This window comes from Pimephales promelas, chromosome 8 (genome assembly GCF_988280905.1).
Source record: "Pimephales promelas chromosome 8, fPimPro1.hap1.1, whole genome shotgun sequence".
NCBI classification, from domain to species: Eukaryota; Metazoa; Chordata; class Actinopteri; order Cypriniformes; family Leuciscidae; genus Pimephales; species Pimephales promelas.
The window spans coordinates 9,397,069-9,423,868 of NC_142776.1; the positions used below are offsets into that span (position 1 = coordinate 9,397,069).

The 26,800-nt window shown below is 40.4% G+C and overlaps 1 protein-coding gene across 3 annotated transcripts in view; it reads left to right on the top strand.

Moving 5' to 3' along the window:
- The window catches only part of asic4b (acid sensing ion channel subunit family member 4b), a 53,969-nt gene that overhangs the window by 21,412 nt on the left and 5,757 nt on the right, over nt 1-26,800 (top strand). For all 3 annotated transcript variants that reach the window (XM_089133885.1, XM_089133884.1, XM_039689079.2), the window contains 4 exons: nt 18,082-18,226; nt 22,760-22,887; nt 23,165-23,318; nt 25,920-25,973. In XM_089133885.1, the coding sequence (XP_088990011.1) occupies nt 18,082-18,226; nt 22,760-22,887; nt 23,165-23,318; nt 25,920-25,973 (481 nt within the window). The remainder of the gene's footprint in view (nt 1-18,081; nt 18,227-22,759; nt 22,888-23,164; nt 23,319-25,919; nt 25,974-26,800) is intronic.

Genomic DNA, 26,800 nt, shown 5'->3' on the forward strand with positions numbered 1-26,800 from the left:
TACTGATTTGTTAAGAAATAAAACAGGTGATTGTGGAAATCCAAATCATTCGTTGGGCGAATTTCGAAGGATGCATCAAGTGCATCCTTTATGTCTTCCAGTCACCCACACCCCTTTTCCACCAAAGCATTTTGAGAGCCGGATTGGAGCCGGTGCCTGTGCGCGAACCAGTTCTTTGTGTTTCGACAGTCAAAGAACCGGTTCTCGGCCAGGAAAACTGGTTCCAAAGTGGCACCAACTCCTTGCTGGACTAGAACCGTTCTTTTACAATATGCATATGTTGGGGGCTGGGGGCTGGTTTAGAGGTGTTCTAAACATCTTTTCTGACCATAATATAGGATCGCAAAGCCAGGAGAAACATTTGCAGAAACATGATGGAGTCCACCTTTGTAATTATTATACTTGAAGTTGGTGCAAGCGTTTCTATTTTTTTTAATTAATTCATTCATTTTTTAAACATTATAAGCAAAGAAAAAAACAGTCACAATATAGAAAAAAATAAATGTAAAGAAAGACAGGGGTACATAACCAATCAGAAAAGATTACATATCAAAGGAAAAGATTAAAAGACTTATATTTAAATTTTCAATTGTTTTCATATTTCATTTGTTTTTAAAGGGGTGATGAACTGAGAAATCAAATTTTCCTTGAGCTTTTGACATTTAAGAGGTCATCATATTATAAGAATATCCTGTAAGTTTCAGAACTGAAAACGTCATTGTTAGTCCAATAAAAGCTTTTATTGACACCAGGCTCAGCAAACGACTCGTTTTTCAAAGTGGGGAGCTATGACGTCAAAGAGGATAAAACACCACCCCCGTAGAAGAAGATCAACGCCTACTTTAACACGGCAGGTTTAGCCCCGCCCACCGATTCACGCATTACACGCATAGCGAAATAACATACCTGTAGGCCTACCTCCTGATGACAAACCGGATCGAGCTACCGAGCAATACAAGGAACGGAGACGTTACGTCGGATGACGGAGAATGGGGGTTTCGCATAGAAAGCCAATCCTCTTCTAGTATTAAAAAACGAGCCAATGGCATGAAAATGCCATGGGTCTGCGGAATTTGCATAGCGTATCTCCACCCCCTCGTGAGTATAAAAGGAGGAAGCGGACGCAACCGCAGTATGTCTTCGCTGAGGAGCCGAGACTGAACTCAGGCGTCTACCCAGCGGTACAGCGGAAATGGCAGGGAGACGTAACGTCTCCGTTCCCTACTCAGGGAACGAGAGTTAAATACGTAACCGAGACGTTCCCTTTCGTAGTCACTCCGAGTTAGGTCGGATGACGGACAATGGGGGTCCCCCGTGTAATCACGCCACCTTCACAGCTGTCTTCCAGTGCCCTGCGAAAGTCTGATACCCTGTCGTGAACTTAGCACGGACGAGGAGTCCTACTTAGCACAGGAATACCAAGGTACACTAGGGAGAATATCCCAGAAGAAATATGCCACAGTACGCCTACCCGTAGGGAGGACTTAAGAATACACATATGGCCCAAGGAGACTTCATATGGAGGAACACTGGAGTCACCAACCCGTAGGGTGGCTAGAATCTTAACTCCAGGGGTGCCAAGGTGGCTTGCCGAGGGAAGACACATGCTCAGAAAGGTTTACAGTGGAGAATACACATGTGGAGGTTACTAGCAGGAACCATGCACACGGAGGCACCTAGCCGACGCCAAGGCAACAGACACTGGCGCCAGCATCAACAGTGCTGGAGGACTTAGGGCTTCAACAGAAGGCTCAGCTGAGGAAAAAATCGCACTTTTCCAGTCCGTGGAGTGGAATGGCGAGCAAGCGAAGACACCTGAGCGGGTCCAGTACTGGCCGGTTGAGCGAGTACAAGAGAGGACATAGGCTCCACTCGGAGATTATAGAATCTCGCGAATGTTTTAGGTGTCGCCCAGCCTGCAGCTCTGCAGATGTCTGCTAGCGAGGCGCCATACGTTAGAGCCCAAGAGGAAGCCACACTCCGGGTGGAGTGGGCGTCACACCAAGGGGGCACGGTCGACCTTGCTGCTGGTAAGCCAAAGCAATGGTGTCATCAATCCAGTGAGACAGCCGCTGCTTTGAGAGAGCCCTTCCCTACTGGCTCCCACCATAACAGACAAAGAGCTGGTCTGAGGTCCTGTAACACCGCATTCTGTCTACATAAGCCCGGAGGGCACGTACTGGACAGAGCAGTGCCAAGGCTGGGTCTGCCTCCTCCAGGGGCAGCGCTTGCAGGTTCACCACCTGGTCCCGGAAGGGAGTGGTAGGAACCTTTTTTGGTGGAAAAGGGGTACCACATCCTTTCCACACCTTCCAATTCATGGCTCATTGACTGCATTGCATTAATAGAAAATCAGATTTAAATACTTTTAATATCAAGTATTTTTTCCAAACTAATTTTTAACAGTATTTTCTGAGGCATTGCCTTTGGATTTACTATTGTCTCATTAGCGTTTAGTACTGAGAATTGTTCTAGCCTAGAAGCATAGGATGGAACGTTTTAGGAAGGAACCTTTCAATTGAGAAATGACTCATAAAATCATTTATTCAAATGATCTGAGCAAAACAAGTGTCTTTATGAACGAGTCACTGAATCACTCACTCAAACGATTTGTTAAAAACTCTGAATGTGTTGCAAAGCACTATTTTCGTTATTATTTTTGTTGGCGAAGAAAACAAAAATCTGAAAATGGTAGGTTACTAAATTATTCTTGAGTTTTGCTTGAGAACAGCATGACTATGCTGGTCCACCAGCTAGACCACTGGTCTAAGACCAGCGCTATACCAGCACTGAATTAACTGGACCAACATGGAATTCATGCTGGTTTTTGCTGGATCTTTCAACAGGGCCGACACAACGGAAACAGTTTTTGTTTCATATCTATTTTACACGATTTGCACAGAACATCACAAGTGTAAACACAGATCATTCAACTAGTTTTGCTACTCATTTTTATATTATAAAAATTTAAATCATTGTCGCATTTGTGTACTGAAGTGAGAATGTCTTTGCACACCTTTGAACTTCATGTTGTTTTCAGAATCTAATCACTGATGTGGTAAATGTTTTGTGTTTTGACTCATTGTGTCTCTGATTGGTTTAGCAGGATCTATGATAAGATTAGTGACAAGGTAAATCCCTGAGACAGGCTTATATTGCATTACAAAGGTATTTTTAGCTTACACCTGTGAGGGAGACACTGATCTCACCTGGTTTTCAGACCCACTTCTTTCCTTTCTAAATTGAGCATTGTGGCAATTTGTGCAATTTTACAACCTTAATTGAGTGGTGGTGGTGTGTGTGTGCGTTAGGGACTAACCGAATAGTTCTGCATGCAATGGGTTCTTCATAAAAAGTGATTTAAATTTAAGATAGAGATAATAAATATAAACTGATCTCGAGAGATGGAGCAATAAAACACAAATTCTCAAGAGGTTAAACACAGGTCAATTTTGCAAAATGCATGCCGTATGACTTTAATAACATAATTGAGATCACGCAGGGGTCATTTCATCTCATGGTAGTTGTGGAATATATATCATGGCAAAAAACACAGAGTACTTATTATAATAGCTCTAGGGCTAAATTCACATAATGTGTGTTTGGCTTTTTTAGTCGCTGCATGCGTCTTGGTTGCAGTAAGAGTAACGGGGCAGCAGTAAATCCCCAATCCCACCCTTTCCATCTCGGACTTATAGGTATTATGATGATTTCTGCGAGATTTTCTTCGTTTGTGACAACTTCAAAGGCAAACTCAGAATAGCAACAGGATTTAGAGATTACATTCTGGGCTTGCACTAAAATCAATTGCGTGTTTGAAGTTGCTTTAGTATGAATGTAACGTTTCCCATTACTCAGCAACATGCAAATTGCGGGGCATCAAGAGGATGAGAGAGAAAGAGATGGATAGATAGATACTAAGCGAGTGTGTGTGTGAGAGAGAGATCTGATGAACTCTACCACTGCCTTTAGATGATTTAAAACACTAATCACATCTCCATCAAAGACTGCTTGAGATAAAAAGGAAATCACTTCGTTTCTATTAACACAATCACTTTCAAATGGCATCTCATTAATATCTAATCATGTTCCATTATGTGAGGTGTCCAGAGATTTTATTCTGTAATGCAACGTTCAAGGCTTTTTTCTGGTACACTGACATTTTTGTTTTTATGGAATATTGACGAAACTGAACACATGATGGTTTTTTTTTTTTTCAAGACTCATCAATGGATTGTTTTTGTGTGTCATCTAAAGTGGTTTATTGACATTCTCTGTGTATACAGTCTGAATGCACAAACTAACTGCCTGAACAAATTTTCTGCTCCTCAATTCTGATTGCTTGTTTGATGAAGCATGTTCAAGCATTTTAACCACACACTTGAAAATAAATGTAATGACAGCAAGATGTATTAGACTTATTAGATAAATATCACACAAACATGCTCATCTGTGCACCAAAGCTGTCAACATCACAAATATCAGACAAAATATGTAACCAAGAACAAAGCAGTACGTGTAATTTTAATTTAACTTGATTTATCATTAGCATGCAAAAATAACATCCTATAAATTCAGACAATTATAGATTAACTTTTTATACAATTATAGATTAATTAGTATAATGCTAATAAAACAACTAAAGATTTATTACAGATATTGATGAAGCATTTTTATGGAGATATAGGATGTACTCTGTTTTTTTCTTTTCTCTCTCACTTGAACCTACCAGTACCAACAAGCATGTTAGGTTAGTTGGAGTCTCTTCTCTATTTTTAATTACCATTCAAAAGTTTGAAAGAAATTAATACTTTTTTAATTTCTTTTAAAAATCTCAGCAAAGACATGTATAGGCCTAATGTTACAAATTATTTTATTTCAAATAAATGCTGTTCTTTTAAACTTTTGATTAATCAAAGAATGAATAAGAGAATTGTATTAGTTTCCACATAAAAACTGTTTAACATTGAAAATAATAGTAAATATTTATTGAGCACCAAATCAGCATATTAGAATGATTTCTAAAGGATTTCTATTTTTCTCAAGACAGAAAATCTCACTGAATGCAGTAAACAGGCTACAGAGAGCTGTTAAATGTTATAATTAAAGGTTAAAAATAACAACTCATATTAAATATAGACTGTGGTGAGCAGGACAGCCGAGGGACGTGAGAGAAAGTCGCGAGGCTGGTGGTGCGATTGCTAATGAGCAGCGACGGAGTGGATGATCGAGAGAGGAACAGGCCTGCCTTTGTTTGTGTTTTATATTTTATTTTGGGTAGCCAGCAGTCGTCCGCGAGGGGCTGCTGGGAGGTAATTTTTAGTTTATTTTGTTTAAATAAAGTTGTATTTTTTTATTGTCATCCCATTCCTGCCTCCTTCTTCCCTGAACCTTGCTACACTGGTGCCGAAACCCGGGAAGAGGGAGGAACGCGCTATCCAAGGGTCCTCGCTGCTGTGGGGAATCCGCGGTGCCATCGAGCATGGTGCGCGAGTCGCCGCCGTGGGCCGGAGCCTGCTGCCGTCCGCCGCATAAGGGGAGGAGCAGGGAGCGGGGGACTCGCGGCCATGGACGCTCGAGGCGGGGCGCTGGGGTGCGTTGCCGTTGGGTCGCCCGAGCTCGCCGCCGACTGCCTGGGAATGGAGGGGCGGCTGCCTTCCGGGAGGGAGAGGAGGAGTCACCGCCGCTTGCCGTGGGCCGGAGCCTGCTGCCATCCGCCAGTTATGGGGAGGAGCAGGGAGCGGGGGACTCCTGACGTCTGCGCAAGGCACCCGAGGAGCCGTCGCCGTCCACCAGGGGCGGGGGAGCGTCGAGGCGTCCACCGAGGGCCATCCAGTGTCGCCGCCGGGCACCGCGGAGAAGATCGCCCAGCTGGTGAGGGACAAGATGGCAGCGCGTTGTGGGAGCCGGACCAATTTTTTTTTCCTCTCTCCCCTCTCTCGTGTCCGTCGCTCCTCGTGCTTCCGTCTCTGTTTCCCTCAGCTCGTCGATCCATACCCCCCAGGGATCGCCGCCGCCGGGGGGGGGAGTAGGCACAGTCTCGGGTGTACCCCCCGGCCTGTGAGGGGTGATGGGGGTATGTGGTGAGCAGGACGGCCGAGGGACGTGAGAGAAAGTCGCGAGGCCGGTAGTGCGATTGCTAATGAGCAGCACCTGTGAAGCACACCAAAATGCTAATTTATACTAACACTAACTATATTATAAAATAAAAAATTTTCTAGACAACTTACGTGCTATGGTCATTAAATGGCTTTCCTGAAGTAAATGTAATGTTATGTGACATTGTAGTCTACTCCAGCTATTTTACTGACCTCCTTCCGCGGTTGAAAACACTGATTGGTTGATATTATGTATGAGGCATACTGGTATTGTACTGTATCTTCCAACATACCTATTGATCAATCGTGTTTATTTACTATTGTCACGTGATGCACACAAGAAAAGGTAAGATCCAAGCGCAGTTTAGGGTAATCCATACTCACAATCCAGCCAGGCAAAAGGTCAAAATCCATAAAAGACAGTCCAAAAAACAAGAAACAACTAGGAGTGGAACAGAGAAGTGCAAAATGAAGAGGAACAGGAACAAGGGGTGACGGCTTAGCCGGCGGCCAGAATGAAACAGAGAGTCCATCGGGCCAGGGTGCAACAGAGAGTCCATAAGGCAACCAGGAACAGACACGGCTCAGGACCAGACACCGGCTCGCCCTCATGGGCAGCATTGGCGTGCTCAGACAGGCTCGAGAGCGACCTCCGGGGTGTGCTCAGTAACCGACTTGGTCTCGGCCTCCGCAACGGTCTCAGGGACAGCTTCCTCCACAGGGGCCTCAGGGACAGGGGCCTCAGGGACAGCTTCCTCCGCAGTGGCCTCAAGGACAGGGGCCTCATGGACAACTTCCTCCGCAGCGGCCTCGGGGACAGCTTCCTGTGCAGCGGCCTCAGGGACAGCTTCCTGTGCAGCAGGGGCCTCAGGGACAGCTTCCTCCGCAGCGGCCTCAAGGACAGGGGCCTCATGGACAGCTTCCTCCGCAGCAGCCTTGGAGACAGCTTCCTCCGCAGCAGCCTCAGAGACCGCTTCCACGGTGACGGTCTCTGATTTGGCAGATGTGACGTGAACCGTCTCTGGACCAGCAGAACCCATGTGCTTCCTCCATGCCTGCAGAACGGCCAATGATTAGAAGGTGAAGACAGCCCTCTTAGCCATGGCAGGACTGATGGTAGAAACAGTAGGCTCAGGAATGGTCTCCATGGACATAGCAGGGAGTTCTGGCACCACAGGACATGAGGGCTCGGGAACTAGTGGAACAGGTGAACGGACAGGCTTCTTTCCTCCTCTGTCTCCGACCACAGAGCAGCTTCAGCAGCCTCATCGGCCACCACTGGAGCCATGACAGAGAGAGTGGACAGCTCTGGGACACCTGAGTCAGAGACCATTGAAGTCAGTTCCCCCTTGACCACTTGGCTTGGGACCACCGAAGTCAGGTCCTCCTGGACCACCGGGCTTGGGACCACTGAAATCGGGTCTTCCGGGACTACTGGGCTTGGGACCACCAAAGTCGGGTCCTCTTGGACCACCGGACTTGAGACTCCCGAACCAGACTCGGAACCGCGTCGGGGTCCGTGTCAGGTATGTCTTCTCCTATGGCCTCCACAGGTCCCAGGGAATATGGCTAGGCGGGTTCCCTCAAAGGATTGTTTGTAGTAAGGAGTGCTAGCTGACCAGGTATCTGTTGTGCTGGCGGAAGGGGGTTCCAGCAGTAGCAGTATCAGACCTTCCTCCTCCCATTTGACATCTGGCAGCTATGTTCTCCTCAGTCCTTCGAGCGCACATAGTAAAAATTTCAAATAATGTCATAGGAGACCCAGATCCTCCTCTCTTCTCCTCCTTGGTAGTAGGGGGAAGGATACGAACATCTATGTGAAAATACACGTCTGACAGGTCGATCGTCACAAACCAATCGTTCTGGTGGATGGATCAACAAAGTGTTTTGTGTGTCAACATTTTTAATGAATTCTTCTGTTTAACACACGGAGATCTAAAATTGGATGCATAGAAGTGCTCCCTTTCTTTGGAATCGCAAAGTAACGGGAGTAAAAACCCTGACAGCTCACTTACTTTGGCACCTTTCTGATGACTCGTTTGTCTAAAAGAGTGTCTTTCTCAGCCGGCAGGACGTGAGCTGATGCTCCCTTGGCCACTGAGATCATCATACCATTGAACCTGGGTGGTTTCATGGCAAATTGAGATCTAAAATTGGACGCAGAGATGTGCTCCCTTTCTTTGGAATCACAAAGTAACAGGAGTAAAAACCCTGACAGCTCATTTACTTTGATACCACTCTGATGACTCGTTTGTCTAAAAGAGTGTCTTTCTCAGCCGGCAGGAAGTGAGCTGATACTCCCTTGGCCACTGAGATCATACCATTGAACCTGGGTGGTTTGATGGCAAATTGAAGTCTTTATCTTGCTCGCTCCATCTTGCTCTGCAGCGAAATTTGGGATGAGGCAGAAATAGAGCGTCGATTCAGATGGAGGTGATAGGCCACTGAAGACACTATCGCTGGGTTTCCAGCCAGCCCCAGATCTCCCATTCCTTGGATCTCCAGCTTAGAACATCCCTTGGTCGGGAGTTTGCTCGACGGGTAGGAGTTGTCTCATTGTGGTTTGAGCAGGTGGTAGGCTTATTCCGTCAAAAAGGTCCCTATCTGCTCCTTCTACATCCTGTGCCGTGGGCCACACTAGGCCCAGTTTAGCCGCAGCTCGCTTGCACACCTCGTGTAGATTACCGTCTGCCTGAGAGCCTGAGTCAGTCGTGCAAGGGGTCTAGACTGTTGGACTGGGAAGAGAGAGTTTTCGAACTTGTCGTTCCAACCACACAACTTTGCGATGACTCGCTGAACTATATGCTGATAACGACGGAACTTGCGACAATAACTGGCAAACTATGCTTTTGAGAAACTGACTCCTGGTCATTTGCTTCCTGGAGTGTCAGAGTTAAAATAGAAAACAGCTATTTTAAATTGTAATTATCTTTCCCAATATTACTGCTTTACTGTATTTTTGATCATCTGCACCCTTGGTGAGCATAACAGTCTTCTTTCAGAAACATTGTAACGACCCCTAATTTTTGAATGGTAGTGAGTGAATAAAGGGATCTTTTTTTATAATGAATGGTTGATGAAGTAGATAAATACAACCAAAAAGCCAGTTATTGTCAATTACAGTAAGTACGATGAGCATCTTGTCTTTTAAAAAGTGTACTTAAAAAGTCTACTTTCTTTCCCTTTACTTTGTTTTATCTGTTTTCTTCGTGCTCTGCTTCTCATCATCTTTTTTATCTCCCCTTCTAAGATATCAGTGTAGATAACCCATTATATCACAGATATGACAGTTCGGGTGCTACGGTATGCTGACATCCTCTGTCACCCAAATGGCTGTAACCAACCACAGCTGTCATAATTACACAGAAATGACCTGTCACCAAGCAGACGCATTATGCACGACACAAACACAAAAGATTCCACACTGTCATTGGGTGCTTTGATCTGTTTCCTGATATGTAGTGGAAAACACTCTTGTTCAGACAGGTTTTAAATTGCTGAAGGAAATCATTTTTAGACCAAAACAAATTCAGACAGTTTTAGTGTTCAGAGCTCTGCAACACAAGAAGGACGTGAGCATGTGATTCACTTCAAGGGGTCGAAGCAATACAGAGCTCTCTTTTTTGTTATCTTCTACACAGACAGCTTTTATGGTTTTATATGTAAGTCCCGATGTGATTCATGCACTCACTCCATATCTCATTCCCTCTTCTCCCAGCAACAGGACAGAAGTGCTGACATTTCTTTTGACTCTAGGCTGATTCTCTGTGTTGTCAGCGCAGTGTCCCGAATGGTTGCTCCCAACAGACAGGACAATACATGTGCAGAATTCTATTTTTTTCCCTTTTCTCGTCTCCACTACAGTGTGTGCAGTAAACATTGAGATGTAACTGACACAATGTTAGGTCTAACCTTTACATCAATCGATGAGGCATTATCTCTTTAATGAAAGGTTTGAGGCTAAGACTGACAGATGAGATGATTGCTGATCTTTGTGGCCAGGAACATGCCGAAAAAAGAGATGGATAGAGAGAAGATGGTAAAAAAGAGAATGAGATCCAGGTGATTTCAAAGTGGAGCACTGACGTGTTTTTGCTCAGTACATCTCACCATCTTTCCAATTGCAGAATAACAAATCACTTGTTTTATACTGCAAATAAAGCCTACTGTGAAAAACCTGCCTGTACCTGCCTGTTTTTGAGTGGTAAAAATGAGCCAAAGACAAGCCCTCCAGCTCTGATGCAACATCTGCCTAGAGTTCCAGGTTGTCTTACATTGCCCAAGGCAAGATGAGAGCACACTTTCAAAACATTCAGCTCTAGGACAGGAGCATGCAGAGAAATTCAGACCCACCATGAGATGAATAAACTACACACACACACGCACAGACAGACACACATGCACGCTTGCTTAACAAACTCATTAACAATCAGACAAGTTTAATCACATGTTGATTATTAGGCGTTTAGACTCAGTTTGAGACATTTGCAACTTGTTATTAAATTGTGATAATCCATCAGTGTTTTGCATCGTCTCATTATAGTTTTTCTATGGGAGTTTATGATTGTCAATTGTTGCAAGCAGGACGAGGCAGAGGGATATGAGGGCGGCGCAAGGCTGGTGGCGTGAATGATAATGAACGACACCTCTCACGTTCTGCTTGCCACATCAATAAACCCAAAAGCACATGCTGTTTGTGTTGTCCAGATGTCAAGTTGAGATGAAAGATCTCTTTACTTTAAGCTGGGCTCAGGCTACAGGAATTTGTAAATCTTAAACGATTGTTAGTTACAAAAAACTGTTTCTACGGGGCCATAACATATAAGCTACAAGATAATGGAGCATTTTATACATTGTCGTGTTTCTTTAGAAATAAATAATGGACAAAAGGGGTCTTCAAATGCCTCAGATCATATGTAAAGTTATTCGCTGTCAAAATTATGCCAATATGAATGGGAGTCAATGGGAATGCAAACGCATGTGAAGTTCTGCTACAAGATGGCAGCTCCCGCAAGGCTTCAACTTCCAGTCGATGGATTACCCCCTTGATCACACACTACAAGATATTCTAAGTCCCCCTGTGGTGAAAATCAATATTTTAATATTGTTTATGTTTTTAAAATGATTTAAGACAAACCATGTGCCAATTCAAGTCAACCGCATTGCTGAATATTTTCACTTTAAAACTGAGGAGAACCAAAAACACGGTTTGAAAACAATGGTGTTTCTGACGTCACAAACTACCTTGTATCCAATCACGTCAACGTTTGATCATCAACAAGTGGATCTATGAGCTGGTGTAAGTGAAGGTGGTGCTAATTTGCATATTCATAGAACCTCAAGGGTGTAGAGTTACATTCAAGCTATTTTAAGGCATGAAGAAGTTTTTTTCCAAGGAAAAAAAAAATGTTTTGGGATGTTTAAGAATTGATCTGTAAACACCTCACATTACCATACAATCTGGGCTGAAACAAAATATTAATCAGCACAGCTGTTTTCAATATTGATAAAAATGCAAATTGTTACCTTAGTTCCAAATCAGCATATCGGAATTATTTCAGAAGGATCATGTGACTGAGTGGTTGCTGAAAATTCAGCTTTGTCATCACAGGAGGATTTTTTTAAATATATTGAAATAGAAAACGCGAAACCCAAACTTTTGAATGGTAGTGATTCTAAAAATAAAAAAAAGCTAAATATACTAAAATCTGTACTTTGTTTAAGACAAAACAACCTCCAGCATCATTAGGAGAATTTTCTGTAGTTGTATTATAATTCATAAAGCGCATACTAAGGCAAGCAGATGCAGTGCTAAACACAGCGTGATGTGTAAGTCAGGATGACAGAGAGACAGAGAGGTTTTAACCTCAGCAGGGGATCAATCAAGCAATCATTAAGTGTGATGTTGTGCATTGATTAACCCCAGCATGAGGTCAAGAAAGCGATGGAATAGATTCCATATAACCTTCAGCTTTGAACGTATACACACAAGTGGAAAATGAAGCAGGTCAATGTTAGCTAACCTGAAGCAATGCAAACACACATATACATCTACAGATTCTCAGGCACATACTTTACAGATGGTGTGTGTGATGGACAGACATGTCTGACAGCCAGCCCACTCAAGCAGAATGAGGCCATACAGAAGGCTTGTGCTGCAGTTGTGTGCTGAAATTGATTACTGGTTTGCTTTGAAGAATTGACTTTAAAAAAAGGTCAAATTAATTGTCCAGAGAAAGGAAGTGTGTGTACACTTTGTTGATTCCTCAACTCTGAATAGCCCTAGAGTTGGGGTCAATTCTAGAACAGGAATGGAATTTGTTGTTGACTCTGTTGCTGTGTCCGAAATCGCTTATGATCAGATGAAGATTGCACAGGGTATGAAGCTTACAGCAGAAAGAATAGAACGGGTTATTACTTGTTTGCTAATTCTCTAGCATGACAGTTGAGTGCACTATATCAGCAAAAAGTGAACAAAATGAAGGAAAGAATTCGGACACTGGGGTATTACCATGCTTCAGAGAGCATGAGATGTCGCAGAGGCAACTTTGTCATTTACAATGATTCGATTTCGACCACGGCTGTTTCTTCTTTATTTTTACCTCTGTAGAATTAGGTATTGTCAGTAAAACGTTGATAACTACTCATGATTTCAGCTTGATTCATGATTCATTTCAGCTTGATACTCATAAATTTGGACAGTCCCACTAAAAGTGGAATTTAAGGGAAAAAAATATAGTGTGATAATGACTGCAGTCGTGTATTATTCCCTACCCTGTTCACAAGTAAAGTAAATGGAGTCGAGGAATCGATTCCATCGACTCATTCGAAAAGCCTGGAATTGAACACACGGAGTGATTTCATCGCAAGGTTGTTCACCTCCAGTCTACTGTATGTTGTTCTCCTCAGCTTTTTCCATCAGAGAGACATTCAAGCTTTAAGCCTAATGGTGTTCATTCATTAAAATAGTCTTTAATTAATCAGATACGCCTAGTAATACATAGACATTTCCTCGCACGTTTCTCTCGTGACTGTCAAATCAAGTGAATGTACAACCCCACTCTGCTTCCACTACAAAACTACCGCATGGCCGAGAACATTCACAAATCTAAACTTTGATTGCAGATCCACATTCATTTTCATCATGGTAAATTGGGTCTGTACCTTAGTGTGCATCCAACTGAGGCTGTGAATGGTGATGAATGCTTTTGTTTTGGTGCCTTCTGGCATCCCCGTGACTCTTATACGTTAGCAGGGGAAAGAGAGAAAGAAAGAAGTTCTTTTAGAATCACAGGGCTTAATAACGTGTCTCTCTCCACAAATTTGTGGGCAGTCAAGCAGTTGGTGAACATATCTCTGTCTGTTGAGGGTTTCAGAGAACACGGAACGGAACTACTATTTCATTACAGTTGTTCAGATCACTGGAGCAGAAAACCTGAGGCAAGACCGCATGGCTGTGGATATGTGTACATCCCTGTGGTTGTTGTTTAACTGTTTTCGGAGGATGTTTGGACCAAGGCTATATGAAATCGCCATTTCTTTGTTTTTCGAATTTTCTTAGTTTCTCGATGTTGGCTAATTAATAAAGGAATGTAATATTTATTTTATTAAACCTGTAAATGAGTGTTTATAAAGACATTGTGAAAGCAGTCCACATGAATCAAGCTGTTTAATTAAAGTCATCTGAAGAAAAAAAGCAACATTTAATGTAGTAGGCTTGGTAAATGGAAAACTCAGCCATACTTGCTTGAACAAACCTTATTTTTTTTTCATGATTTCTTTTACGATATTTTATGCATCAACGTTTTGGACTTTTAATGGAGGGACAGAAATCCCTCATGCAGGTTTCATTAAAAACATCTTCATTTGTGTTTTGAAGATGAAGTCTAATGGTTTTGGAACAGAATGAGAGTGAGTAGCTAAATGATTGCTGAGAATTTTCATTTTTGGATGAACTCCTGCCCTGCATCATGTCCCAAGAAAAGAACACTAAAATGAGCTAATGATGCCTACTGGCAATGTTAGTGCCCTGTGAATCCATGTGTTCACCTTCAAAATCTTTCTTTTTAGTAAATTTTGTGTGCACAAACAAGATAGTCAATGCTCAAGTTCATGTGTAGAGCCCCTGGTGATACTTCGAGCACAGTTTTATGTTGTGTCGGGCCTTCTTAGTGTTTTAAAAATAGCGATTTTAATGCTATCATAGAAGTGCCCCAAGCACTCCCATTCAAAATGCAATTTGACGTACAGTAAAACGAAAATATGGTCAATCTTAAAAGTAGCGTTTCCATTCTAATTATACTTTTACAGGAAAGTTTGACTCGGATAGATTAACAAAAAGAGCCTAGGTTTAATTTTGGCAAGACTATTATTAAACAAGAAACTCTGATCGGCAAATTACTTAGTAGCACAGTAATAGCAAGTAGTTCACTATTAGCTAATCAATTATACAATTTTTTTTTTATCATACCTCCCAGAGAACTACTAAAAATACTACAGGTTAACAATTCATGCGAATAATTCATAATGTATAATTAATTCTAAAGTGAAGATTATAGTAACAGTGACTAAGGTTTTTTTATGTGTGTGTGTGTGTGTGTGTGTGTGTGTGTGTGTGTGTGAATGTTAATATTGTGTTACTCATTTGTTTCTGTGTAGTTATTCATTGACAGTGTTACGCTCACCAGCTGGAGTATCCTTGTGAGCACTCCACAACAGACTGCCATTCCCTTGCAAACTACATCTCCCATAATCCTCTGCCTGGACTCATAAGCACTCATGGTTTTCACCTGTTTCTCATTTTCTCGTTTGCTCACTCTATATAAGCCTGGTTCTTTCTGTCATTCCCTGCGATGTCTTGTTTAGTGTTTATACTGGTATTTCTGAGCAAATCCACAGTTTTCTTTGTTCATGGTTCTTGATATCTGCCTGTGTCCTGGTTTTCCATTTGTTTGTTTGATTGAACTGATTTACTGTGCACTGAACTCTTGTCTGTTTTAGGCTACGATTGTGGATTACCCTTTCAATACGCTGATTTCATACAGCTGCCATTTTGAAATCGAAAGTTAGGCTCCAATATGAGGAATCCCAGAAGTACAGATAGACAACAATGTCTTGGACTACCAACCTGAAGCTGCTGCCACGATTTAAACTATTAGATGTTATAAATTATAGTTATAAATTTCCCCCCTGGGGATTAATAAAGTAATCAAATAAAGTAATCAAATGTTAGGGTATACATATTTTTCGTTCCTGCTTCTTTTTTATGTTCTGAATATATATATATATATATATATATACTATATATATATACACATTTTTTTTATAAATCTATACATTTCACTGTATATAGTCTAAACTATGAAATAAATGTATGTACATTTTTAGAATAACAAATTTCTACATTAAACACAACAATACGCCATTGCATTCGCAACTCTCATATGATTATGAAAGTGACAAGTGTCACTTCCGGTTTTCAAAATGTTTCAAAATGACAGCTGCGTGAAATCAGCGCATTTGGGTCCTCAACCTTCTTGTCTCTAAGCAGTACGTGACAGATAGCAACACTAAGTTGTCATGAAAACAGGACAAAACTTGCTTAAATAAAAATGATCTACAGTCCATAACAGTACTACATATTACAGCATAGTAAATGGTACCAGAGGTTATGGTTACGTTGAAGTTGTGTTTTGGATTTGGATATCTTATCTTACTTCTTTTAATTACGTATATGGCTGACAAACACTGACAAATACGCATAACATCAGGTTTACTAGGCTAGTGGATGGAATGGATGGAACATGCAATTCGATTACATAAATCTTAAATTTAGACCTAAATATTTGTGTTGTTAGGACTCAAAAAACAAGGCAGACTAGGCTTTGGAAGCTGAGGGATTGTTGTGCACTTTGAGGTGTGTAGTGACACGTTTGTGTTGTGATATGTAGTTATCGTCCACAGCACCTTTACAAACACCCGAAAGGAAAATCGCTCAGTAACAATAACAAGCGTTGCCACAGGCACAATTAAAGGCTACACATATCTGCTGTCAGAAAGAATTAATGTAAGAACATATACACACGCATTGTCATGCTCTCTTTCTTAATCTCTCTCTAGTTTTATTTCTCTCTATTTTCTTTGAACATGAACTTTTGGAATACATGCACATGTTACCTCTATCCACTTAGCAGATTACTCATGAAATATTCATCTCACATTCATCTGTGCATAAATGAGAGAGAAAGAGAGAGAGAGAGAGAGAATATCATTTATAAAAGTTTTTTTTTTTTTTTTTTTGCACAGAGGCTCTTTTCCTGACCTTTAGAATAAACCTTAGGTTAAGTTTATCTTTCCTGTCCTTTAAATAACCCTGAAGAAGAACTGTTTATAATGAAAATAAGCTGCAATTTGACAGAAACTTTTTTCAAAGTTCAAAGTAAAAAATTCAAACCTGTGATTCGTCTCATCAAGCTTCTAGTCTTCTTCCAGTCTTCCAGTCGTCTGTCATCTGTCCTCCTGATCCAGATCTCCTGACTTCTTGTTCACTTGTCACCTGCACAGAGAATCCACTTCAGTCTTCATCAGCTAAGCCACCATCATCAGTCAACAAGTCACCATCCTCTCACCATCATCTGGTTCTCGCTGTTTCTCACCACTCATTCACGTGTAAAAAAGTGAATTTCAAGGAACCCATTAAAATTATAATAAAACAATAGATGTCATGACCCCTTTAAATTTGGAGATGGAAAAAAAAACAAAAATTGCTATAATGCCTAATGTGATTATTAAACTTCAAAAGGCTGTCTATCTGTATTTGTTCTTACTGGTCTATTAGTCATGTTCTCTACACACAATGTTTGTGTACATTTACATAATAGTTTTCTTTGGTCATATCAGACTTTTCCACCTCCATGTCTGTTATCAGGATGATTTGTGGGAAGGATTCTGATTTGTTTTTCTGATTTATTTTCTCTAAGGGAGAGGTTTCATGGATTGAAAAAAAAAAAAAAACCTCAAAAACAATAACCAGCATGGCAAAATTGCTGCAAAACTAGGTAGATATAACATAATTGATGTCTTACATCTTTGTTTATCTGAAAATCTGTCCTTGAGTGACAATTTTGTACAATGTAAAAGCTATTTCAAGAGACTAAAGTGGTCTTTTGAAGAAGGAAAGGTGTTCTCTTACATTTACATTCAAAGCATTTAGCAGATGCTGTTCTCTAGGGCAACTTACAATATTGCTTTTACATCGCGTACAAGACCATTGTTATCAACACATGCCATGCATGGAATTTAGAATGCAATCTGTTGGAAAAGAAGTGCTTCTTATACAAATATAAAGAAAAAAATACAAGATAAAAATTGAGTTGTTGGTCTGCATGGATTGGATAAATGAAGGAGCTTGACCTTTGACTGCCTTTATGTTGCTATGTTGTGTACGGCCTTGTTTTGAACTTGATTCTAACAGTTATAGGGAGCCAGAAAAGAAAGTGTAGCAGTGGTGTGATGTGGGAGTACGGAAGTTCACTATTTATTTTTGTCATCAAGAGAGAGAGAGGAAAACGTAGGTGGAGGGTTGAATAAAAGGCGCTGGAGGGATTCCTTGGGGGAGCAGCTTCATAGCTCTTCTTCAAGTTCAGAAAATGAGTCGCAGTAATCTGGAGTTCCCTAATGTGCTATTTGAGCCCTGCTGGTTATCCGGTTTCATTTGAAATCGCAACCATTTCTATATATTTGGCCTTCCGTTCCATTCACATTGCGATGGCGTTTTTGTCCAGCGAAAATTGACGCAGCTGCTTCAATAATGGATACATCATGAGGTTTTGGTATGGTTATGAAATCTGATGAAGATTTTAGTAGCACCTTCAAATGAAGATCTTGGTGGGTGTAAAGAGGGCTAAGCTGAGGAGTGCAGGTATAGAAATGAAATTTCAATAGTGCAAACATGTCTAATACATGTTTGTTTTGTGGTCTACAGGTTTATACACGGTATGGGAAATGTTACACATTTAATGGAAACAAGACATCACCCAAGCGGGTGAGGCAAGGCGGCGCTGGAAACGGCCTCGAGCTGATGCTGGATATTCAACAGGACGAGTATCTGCCCATCTGGAGAGAAACCAGTGAGTGACTAATGCAATTGCTGCTATTTTGCGCCTCAGTTATAGATCACTCTCAAAAGCTGTCACTGGGGCTGTACCTTTTCAAAAGGTACACTTTTATCCCTTAGGGGTGCATATTGGTACCTTAATGGTACATATTAGCACCTAAAATGAACATATCAACACTTAAACTGTACATATTAGTACCTGAAATGTACATATTAGCACCTAAAATGTACTTATCAACACTTAAAATGTACATATTAGTACCTGAAATGTACATATTAGCACCACAAATTTACATATTAGCACATAAAATGTACATATTAACACCTAAAATGTACATATTAGTACCTGAAATGTGCATATTAGCACCTGAAATGTACATATTAGCACCAAAAATGTACATATTAGCACATAAAATGTATATAATAGCACATAAAATGTACAAATTATTACCTAAAATGGACAAAAGTGTACCTTTTGAAAAGGTACAGCCCCAGTGACAGCTTTCGTACCTTTTTTTCTGAGAGTGTAGTGTAAATGACCTTGAATGACTTTAGGAATTATGCTACTGTAATATTGTTTCAAAGAAGACTGTTTTGTATGATTAACCCTCTAAGACCGACGAGAGCGCGTGTCTGTTTAAGAGCCTATAGAAACTGAAACCAAATGGCTAGCTCAATCATTCTTTATGCATACAAAACCAGAGATGTAACATGTTCAGATCAAGCCTCCATTGCCTCCAAGCCTGCGTTGTTTTCACCCTCTAATGAGTCTGTACAAATTACGTAATGTGCATTTTCCAAAAAAGAAACAACACAAAAATGCATTGCAATATATATTTGCACATCACCACATTTTCAATGATTCTCAAGCGACTCGTCAGATAAATCAATCTCTCTAAATCCCTCCTTTCTGCGAGCTACTCTGTTCTGATTGGCTAGACAGCTCAGTCTGTTGTGACTGGTTTGAAAAATGCCCATCAACTCTGCTTTTCTTGAGGCTTCCTACACCGTAAACTAAAAAGACTAACAAACAATGACAATGATTGTACCATATTGTACCGAGAGCGAGTCCAAAGACGGAACATTGGAAGAACTATTCATTAAACCTGAACCTCCATCGCAAGGACAACTTGAGCAGGACGCTTCTCAGTGATATGCTACTCAGTTTGCTACCTCACCGCCAGCATGTCCATCAACAAACCGATTATTTTACTTGTACTTATTTATTTAATGAGTATTTTTCTAATATATTGCGATGAACATGTGGAAACTGTATCAATAACAGTGCATGTATGCAGTGTATAGTGTGTATCTAGCGGTAATGACTGAAGCAACATAAACGTTGGTAAAACAAATCTTGCTCCATGCTTAATCTTTCCGTTAAGTAGTGAGAATGACAGATAATATGCATTAATAGACACAGTTTTAGTTAATAGTGGCCCACAGCTGCTTAGCATAAGTATTTCAGTAAGATATTGATAACAAGAGTTATCTAGTTAGCAGGAGACAATATCAAAATATCAACCTCAAAACTAAGTATTTTGAACACCATCTTTCAAGAGGAAGTGGTTTGTGAATCCTGCATTTAACTCTGAGATTTGAGAAACAGTTATCAGTAAAATAAAGGGAACACAGCAAACGTTAAGGATTTTAATGCTGTGATATTGTGGTAAAGATTCATTTTCACCACTGATACTTCACATGCTCGTCCTTGGGCAGTGAAAAGCACAGGGTCTTCTCGACATGATGCTATCCAGTATCCACAGGAACCAACTGCCGGTTTGCGGTTCAAGTTTTCCCTGGTGTCTGGGCACACAAGTGCGCGGGCAATATTCTAATGTTTAGTCTTGATGTCATGACGAAACAGCTTATGACTCATTTGAAAAACGGTTCATTTCATCGACTCTGAGTCGGCTCTTACTTTTGAAAGACAATAACTAGTGATGCACCGATGTGAAAATTTGTGGCCGATACCGATAACCGATATTAACATTGCTGTTATGGCCGATACCGATATTTACCGATATCGATATCCCTGTATAGAAAACACATAGCGAGGATTAGGGCTGCACGATATTGGTAAAAAATTACATTGTGATATTTTATTTTTCTGCGATATATATTGTGATATAAAAACAATTTCACCAGATTACTTGAATTGCTCTATTTGGAAAGAATGAATCATTCTAGAATGACTGGGGTAGTTTTGTCATGGAGTAAATCCGCAGAAACTAATATTAATAGAATGTTAACAAAATTTGTTAACATTCTATTAATCTTTTAACCTTACACTTTACAATAAGGTTCCATTTATTAAAACCATTTATTAATGGAACCTTATTGTAAAGTGTTTCCGATTTATGTCTCTTGAGCTCAGTGTTGGACAGATCAGTTGTTTTAACCATTTATTAAAGTGAATCGGTTCAAAGGAGTCATTAGTTCGCGAATTGGACGTGTCATTAACGGAACCACGGCACACGTTGTGTGATATCCAGGCAGTTTAGAACATCGTACGAGATTTGTCTCGACCTATTTTTACAGTCTATGGTCTCGACAGTCGACACAGAAAACATTTCATCAACACTATAGATTTTTTTGTTTTTTTTGTTTATTGAAAGTGTGGTTTCACAATTCACAACCAGTAGTTCAGAAGAAAAAAAACTTCGGTCTTCCGACCTTTTACCATCGTGTATTCTCAAAGATATTCAGTCAACTCAATTCATAAACATGCGCGAGGGGGAGAGAGAGCAAGACATTTTGAAGACGGCGGGCGTGACCGGTGCTTTCACTCTTGTTCCCTCCGTTAAACAAGCGAAAGACATTTTGAAGACGGCGCGCGTGACCGGTGCTTTCACTCTTGTTCCCTCAGTTAAACAAGCGAAAGACATTTTGAAGACGGCGCGCGGAACCGGTGCTTTCACTCTCGCTCCCTCAGTTAAACAAGCGCAGCAGTCACTCATCTACATCACTTACCGGTCAAATATGGCTTTGGCGGGACAAAAATACGCATTAGGAAGGCTGGCAGAAAACAGCTCACCAGTTCCAGTCTTCGTGCGCTTGATGTTTAAACGCATTTGCGCTTTTAATACGCGTGCAAAAACAAACATCCCCGCCCCCATGCACGTCAAATACACAGGGAATGATCATCGGCCTGTTCACATCGGCCCTATTTTGACATCGGAACGATACCGATGTGTAAAAAATTGACCAAATCGGCCGATGTAATATCAGCGGCCGATATATCGTGCACCACTAACAATAACTTTATATACGGTGCACTTTCAGATTAAAAACTTTGCAGGATGTTTTCATTCACACTACATGAAAGGTCATCTTCAAAAATCCATAATACGAGCCCTTTAAAGGTCCCATGACATGAAATTTTCACTTTCTGAGGTTTTTTAACATTAATATGATCTTTCTCTGCCTTTGAGAAAATGAAAGCTCAGATGGGCTGATCTTCAATCTTCCCCATATGACATCATACAGGGAAAGGTTACCTCCCCTTTCTCTGCTTTTCCCACACAGAGAATTTCACCTGCCCAAATTAGCTACGAAACGCACAAGTGCGATTTGAGTTTTTCCTCGAGAGACATCATGGCGTGAACGAGCGAAGCATGGCCGTTGCTCAATAATAGAATGTACAAATGAACACAGGAGTATTTTTTTACTTCCTTCAACAAAGCCCAGAGGAACCAGAGGGTTAATTTTATTTTAAAAAGGTACATGTAATAATGGCAGAGATCTGACTAATATACTGGTGCTGGTGTATATATATATATATATATATGCATGCATATGCAGGTGTTGTGTAGAGTTAACTCTTGAGGAGTAAATCATTGGTTATGTGTAACATGACTTCAATTTACGAGGACATGGATTCAACTTGGTCATTAAAAACATAAGCCACATTACAGTCTTATCTAAACTACAAATATTACTAATATAAATGGGTTTAAAACGATAGAAAATCAGAGCAACATGAAAAGGCAACAGTAGGCGAGCATTAGCTACATGATAATAACTAACAGCATACGTAAACCATCCAAATAAAGTAACGTATACAGACTGTATATATCCAATGTAAACATGCATGGTAAGGTTGCTGCAAGATGGTCAAGGCCACACCCACCGTACACCTTGCCCCTCCTTTCTCCTCCTCATTAGCATTTAAAGCTACAGACCCAGAAACGGCACTATAATTCTGTACCAAGGCTGAATTTTGGGAAAAGGATTTCGGATACAATACTAGGGACCACTAAGGCCTATATCAAAGCCTACAAAAAGAAGCATGTCATGGGACCTTTAAAAAAATATTACTGACCCCAAAACTTTTGAAAGGTAGTGTTTAAAATTAGAGGTAACATAATTACGCGTATTTGTTGAGTAGTCATGCAATAAGTAGGATAATGTCCAGCTAGCTGGTTGTAATCGCAAAATAAACCCCAACAGGTTTAACGGGACCCCAAAGCAGAGCGGATTTGCAAACAAATACAGTGTCTGTCAAATGTAATGTTTTACCCATATACAATCTGTCCATCTTCAGACGAGACGACGCTGGAGGCAGGTATTCGGGTTCAGATTCATAGTCCGAACGAACCCCCTTACATCCACCAGCTGGGCTTTGGGGTCTCTCCAGGATTCCAGACATTTGTTTCTTGTCAGGAACAGAGGGTAAGTTTAACTGGAGTTAAAAAAAAGAAAAAACATACTCCTGTTGGCACAAAAATTATAATAGGTCTGAATTCAATACCAAGGCTGTTCTAAACTCTTGAATTTCAGACATTTTTTAATTAGGAGCTATTTCACAAAAAGTCGCAAAGACTTAAAGGCTAACTGGAATGTTTTCTAATTGAGACTGAATGTGTCAAGTATTTCACTGCTAGGGTGCACTCAAGCTGACAAAGAAGCAGAGACAGAGACTCTCTTTTAACGTCTGCTGTTTTTCTAGCTGACGTACCTGCCACAGCCGTGGGGAAACTGCCGGGCTTCATCTGAGCCTGTGATCCCAGGATACGACACTTACAGCGTCAGTGCTTGCAGACTGCACTGTGAGAGCACGCAGGTGCAGAGAGAGTGCAACTGCAGGATGGTGCATATGCCAGGTGCGTGTTGTATATAAGTGGGAGAGTTGTCATAAAATCTGTCTGTATCAGTAAGAACAAATGTGCCGTGTTGGTACTTATCGCGCCACCTCACAGTTCAGCATATAATTCTTCTTAATGCTGCTGACAGATTGGCAGCTGCCAGCTGCATCCTGACATTCCTGGTTTCACTATGGCTTTCTAAACACGCAATTGCGAGTTTATATCTAATTAGGACTTTTTTCTCAGAATTGCATATCTGGAAAATATGCAATTTTCCCTTTCGGACTTGTCTCTCAGCCACGAGATAGTTTTGAGGAAAATTTGGTTGTAGCTCATTGCTACGTTCCTATGATTGGAAATAGGTGTCATTTGCGTCAAAACAACGTTTAGCTCAAGAGTTATTGATCGGGAAAGTTTGAATTTGTGAATATATTGTCAACTTTACTGAACTCCTTGAGTTAAAATCATTGAGTTAAAGGGGTGATGAATTGAAAAATCAAAATTGACAGTGGCTGCATATTCTTCCTCTGGATTCCAATAAGACTGCATTAATAAACTTTATTTTTAATGACGTTCCACTCCCCAGATAGCACAAGTCTATTTGATTTGATTTTTCCTTCTGGAAGATGTATTTTTAAGAGTGTTTGCTCATCTGCAATACGTCGTTTCCTATCAGATGTCAAATAGATGTTTAGAAGATGTCTGTTTAACATGCATTCTAAATCATTACATCTTAAAGACATCTTCTAAACGTCTATTTGACATCTGACTGGAAATGTCAAATAACGTCCGTTTTCAAAACAATTTCCCCCAAGTGCATGGACGGGACTCATTATAATATGCAAAACTGTTATCCACTCACAGCAGAAGGCGTTTATTTACAAGTCTTCAGTGCTAGACGCCCATAAAAACCCAGTGTTTTTCAGGTAGGCTTAAAACTAGGGTACAAAATAGCCTATTACTTTTTCATTTTGATGTTTTTGAATGCAAAAACCAAGCAAACGTCATAAGTTGACCTCAGACAACAACATAATAAAATGTAAAAAGCCAGTTCATGACCCCTTTAAAGGGGTGGTTGATTATGATTTCAATTTTCTAACTTCAGTTAGTGTGTAATGTTGCTGTTTGAGCATAAACAACATCTGCAAAGTTACAACGCTCAAAGTTCAAAGAAATGGAGATATTTGCTTTTAAAGAAATCGTTTTTTTTTTAAGGACTACAACAAACGGCCGGTAGGGACTACACAAGCTTCCTCCTGGGTTAGTGTTTTACTAATAATTACTAATAAAGTTACTAATAAAAACCTAATAAAATTTACATAAACCTTTACATAAGAAAGAGCTGTTGTAGTCAAGCACATTGTGTGAGTCTGCTCAAACTGTAGCATCCGTCTTTTCACATGCAATAGAAAGTCACTCACTCTGTGAGCATCTCACAACAGTTCATATACAAGTGATTTTTAGATTATCCTGACAGAATATGCTAATTGAAGATAGTTACTCTACATCAGGAACATAAATTCATCAACTAACCTTTCAGAGTTCTTCTTAGTCTCACCATCTTTGTCTGACTCTGGTTTAAAGCAGTACAGTTTCGGACATTTTAGCGTGTGCCTGCGTGAGGTAATCGGAGCAGCAGTCTTGAACGCACTATTGAAACTCCGCCCACTGTGTCGGCAGCTGCAGCTCATTTGCATTTAAAGGGGCAAACACAAAACGTGCGTTTTTGCTAACCCTCAAAAAGTGAAAAGTTTAAAATGCTATATAAAAATATCTGTGGGGTATTTTGAGCTAAAACTTCACATACACACTCTGGAGACATCAGAGATTTATTTTACATTTTGTGAAAAGGGAATTATACCACCCCTTTAAGCATTGACCATATTTCATTATATTTTAGTCCAAGTTCAAAATATAACTCTATAAACCACTCCATTGTTAACGTACGGAGCTGTATGAAACACTGCCAGTGGGACATTAAACAGGAAGTGTTTGTCTGAATAAGTTTTGAGAGAATGCAAAGGTTTTGCGATAGAACGCAAATATCTTTGTGATCGAACGCAAAGCTTTTTTCCTCCCATCCCATATTTTTTCCACCATGTCTGGGATGGGAGTAAAAAAATCATTTTCAAATCTTTTGCTTTCTCTCGCAAAGATAATTCCTGTTTAATGTCTCACTGGCAGAATTCAAGGAGTTCAGTAAAGTTGTCAATATATTCACAGATTCGAACTTCCTGGATCAATAACTCATGAGCTAAATGTTGTTAAAACACAAATGGCACCTATATTTCCAAACATAGTAAGACAACGAGCTACCAATGTTCCTCAAAACAAGCTTTATAATATAAATTGATCTCAAGTAGATGGCTGAATTTTGCAGGGAAAGATTTTTGCGTTCTCTCACAAATCCTGTTGTGAACTTTTGTTTTCTCACAATTCCAAGTTTAAATATAAACTCACCGTTGCGAGAAATAAAGTCGAAATTGCAAGTTTTTAACATCACTATTGTGAAATTAAAGGTTGCAATTTTGGTTTTCATTTTTTTATTCCGTGGTGGAAACAAGCTTAGTTCATACTGTAGTTGGTCACATTTTTCACACATCAAATATCTCTCTACAGGTGATGCTGTTATCTGCACACCGAGTAAATTCAAGTGTGTTGACAAGGCGTTAGGTAAGGTCACCCCAGACACATAAAAATACTGATGCTGTTTGATCAAATCAATTAATGCTTTCTTTTTTATTCCCTCATTTCCCAAGTTTATTCCATCATGTTCCTACAAACCTGTATCATTTTCTTTGGTAACACTTTATTTTGATAGTCCACTTTAGACATTCAACTAACTATAAGTAACTTTGCCGCTACATGTCAACTAACTATCATTAGAGTATCAGTAGACTGTCTGCTTAATATCTGCTAACACTTTATTGTTTGTCCCCCAACAGATATTATACTGACTATAAGTAACATAGAAACAAGTCAACTTGTTCTCCTAACCTGAACCCTAACCCCTAACCCCTAACCTAACAGTCTACTGACAGTCTACTGCAGCCTACTAATACTCTAATGACAGTTAGTTGACATGTAGTTGAAAAGTTACTTATAGTTAGTAGAATGTCTTTAGTGACAATCGAAATAGAGTGTAACCTTTTCTTTCATTTGCAGAGGTTATTTTTGAAGAACTGTTTTTTCCAAACTATGAAAGTCATTGGGGTCCAAAACGACACTGGACCCCACTGACTTTCATTGTATGGACAGAAAAAAACTGATAATAAGACAGAGATTTTTTCCATATATATCTTATTGCATTACAGGTTTGAAGCGACATGAGACTGAGTGATTAATGAGTGTATTTACATGCACTTTCTTTCACCGATTATGCTAAATAAACCAACAAGGCCGATAGAGAAAAACGCCACAATTAAGGTCAAATCCAGCTTACAGCTAGATTTTTGCCCATTACCCCGATTTCACCTGGCATGAAAACACCTTAACTTGCA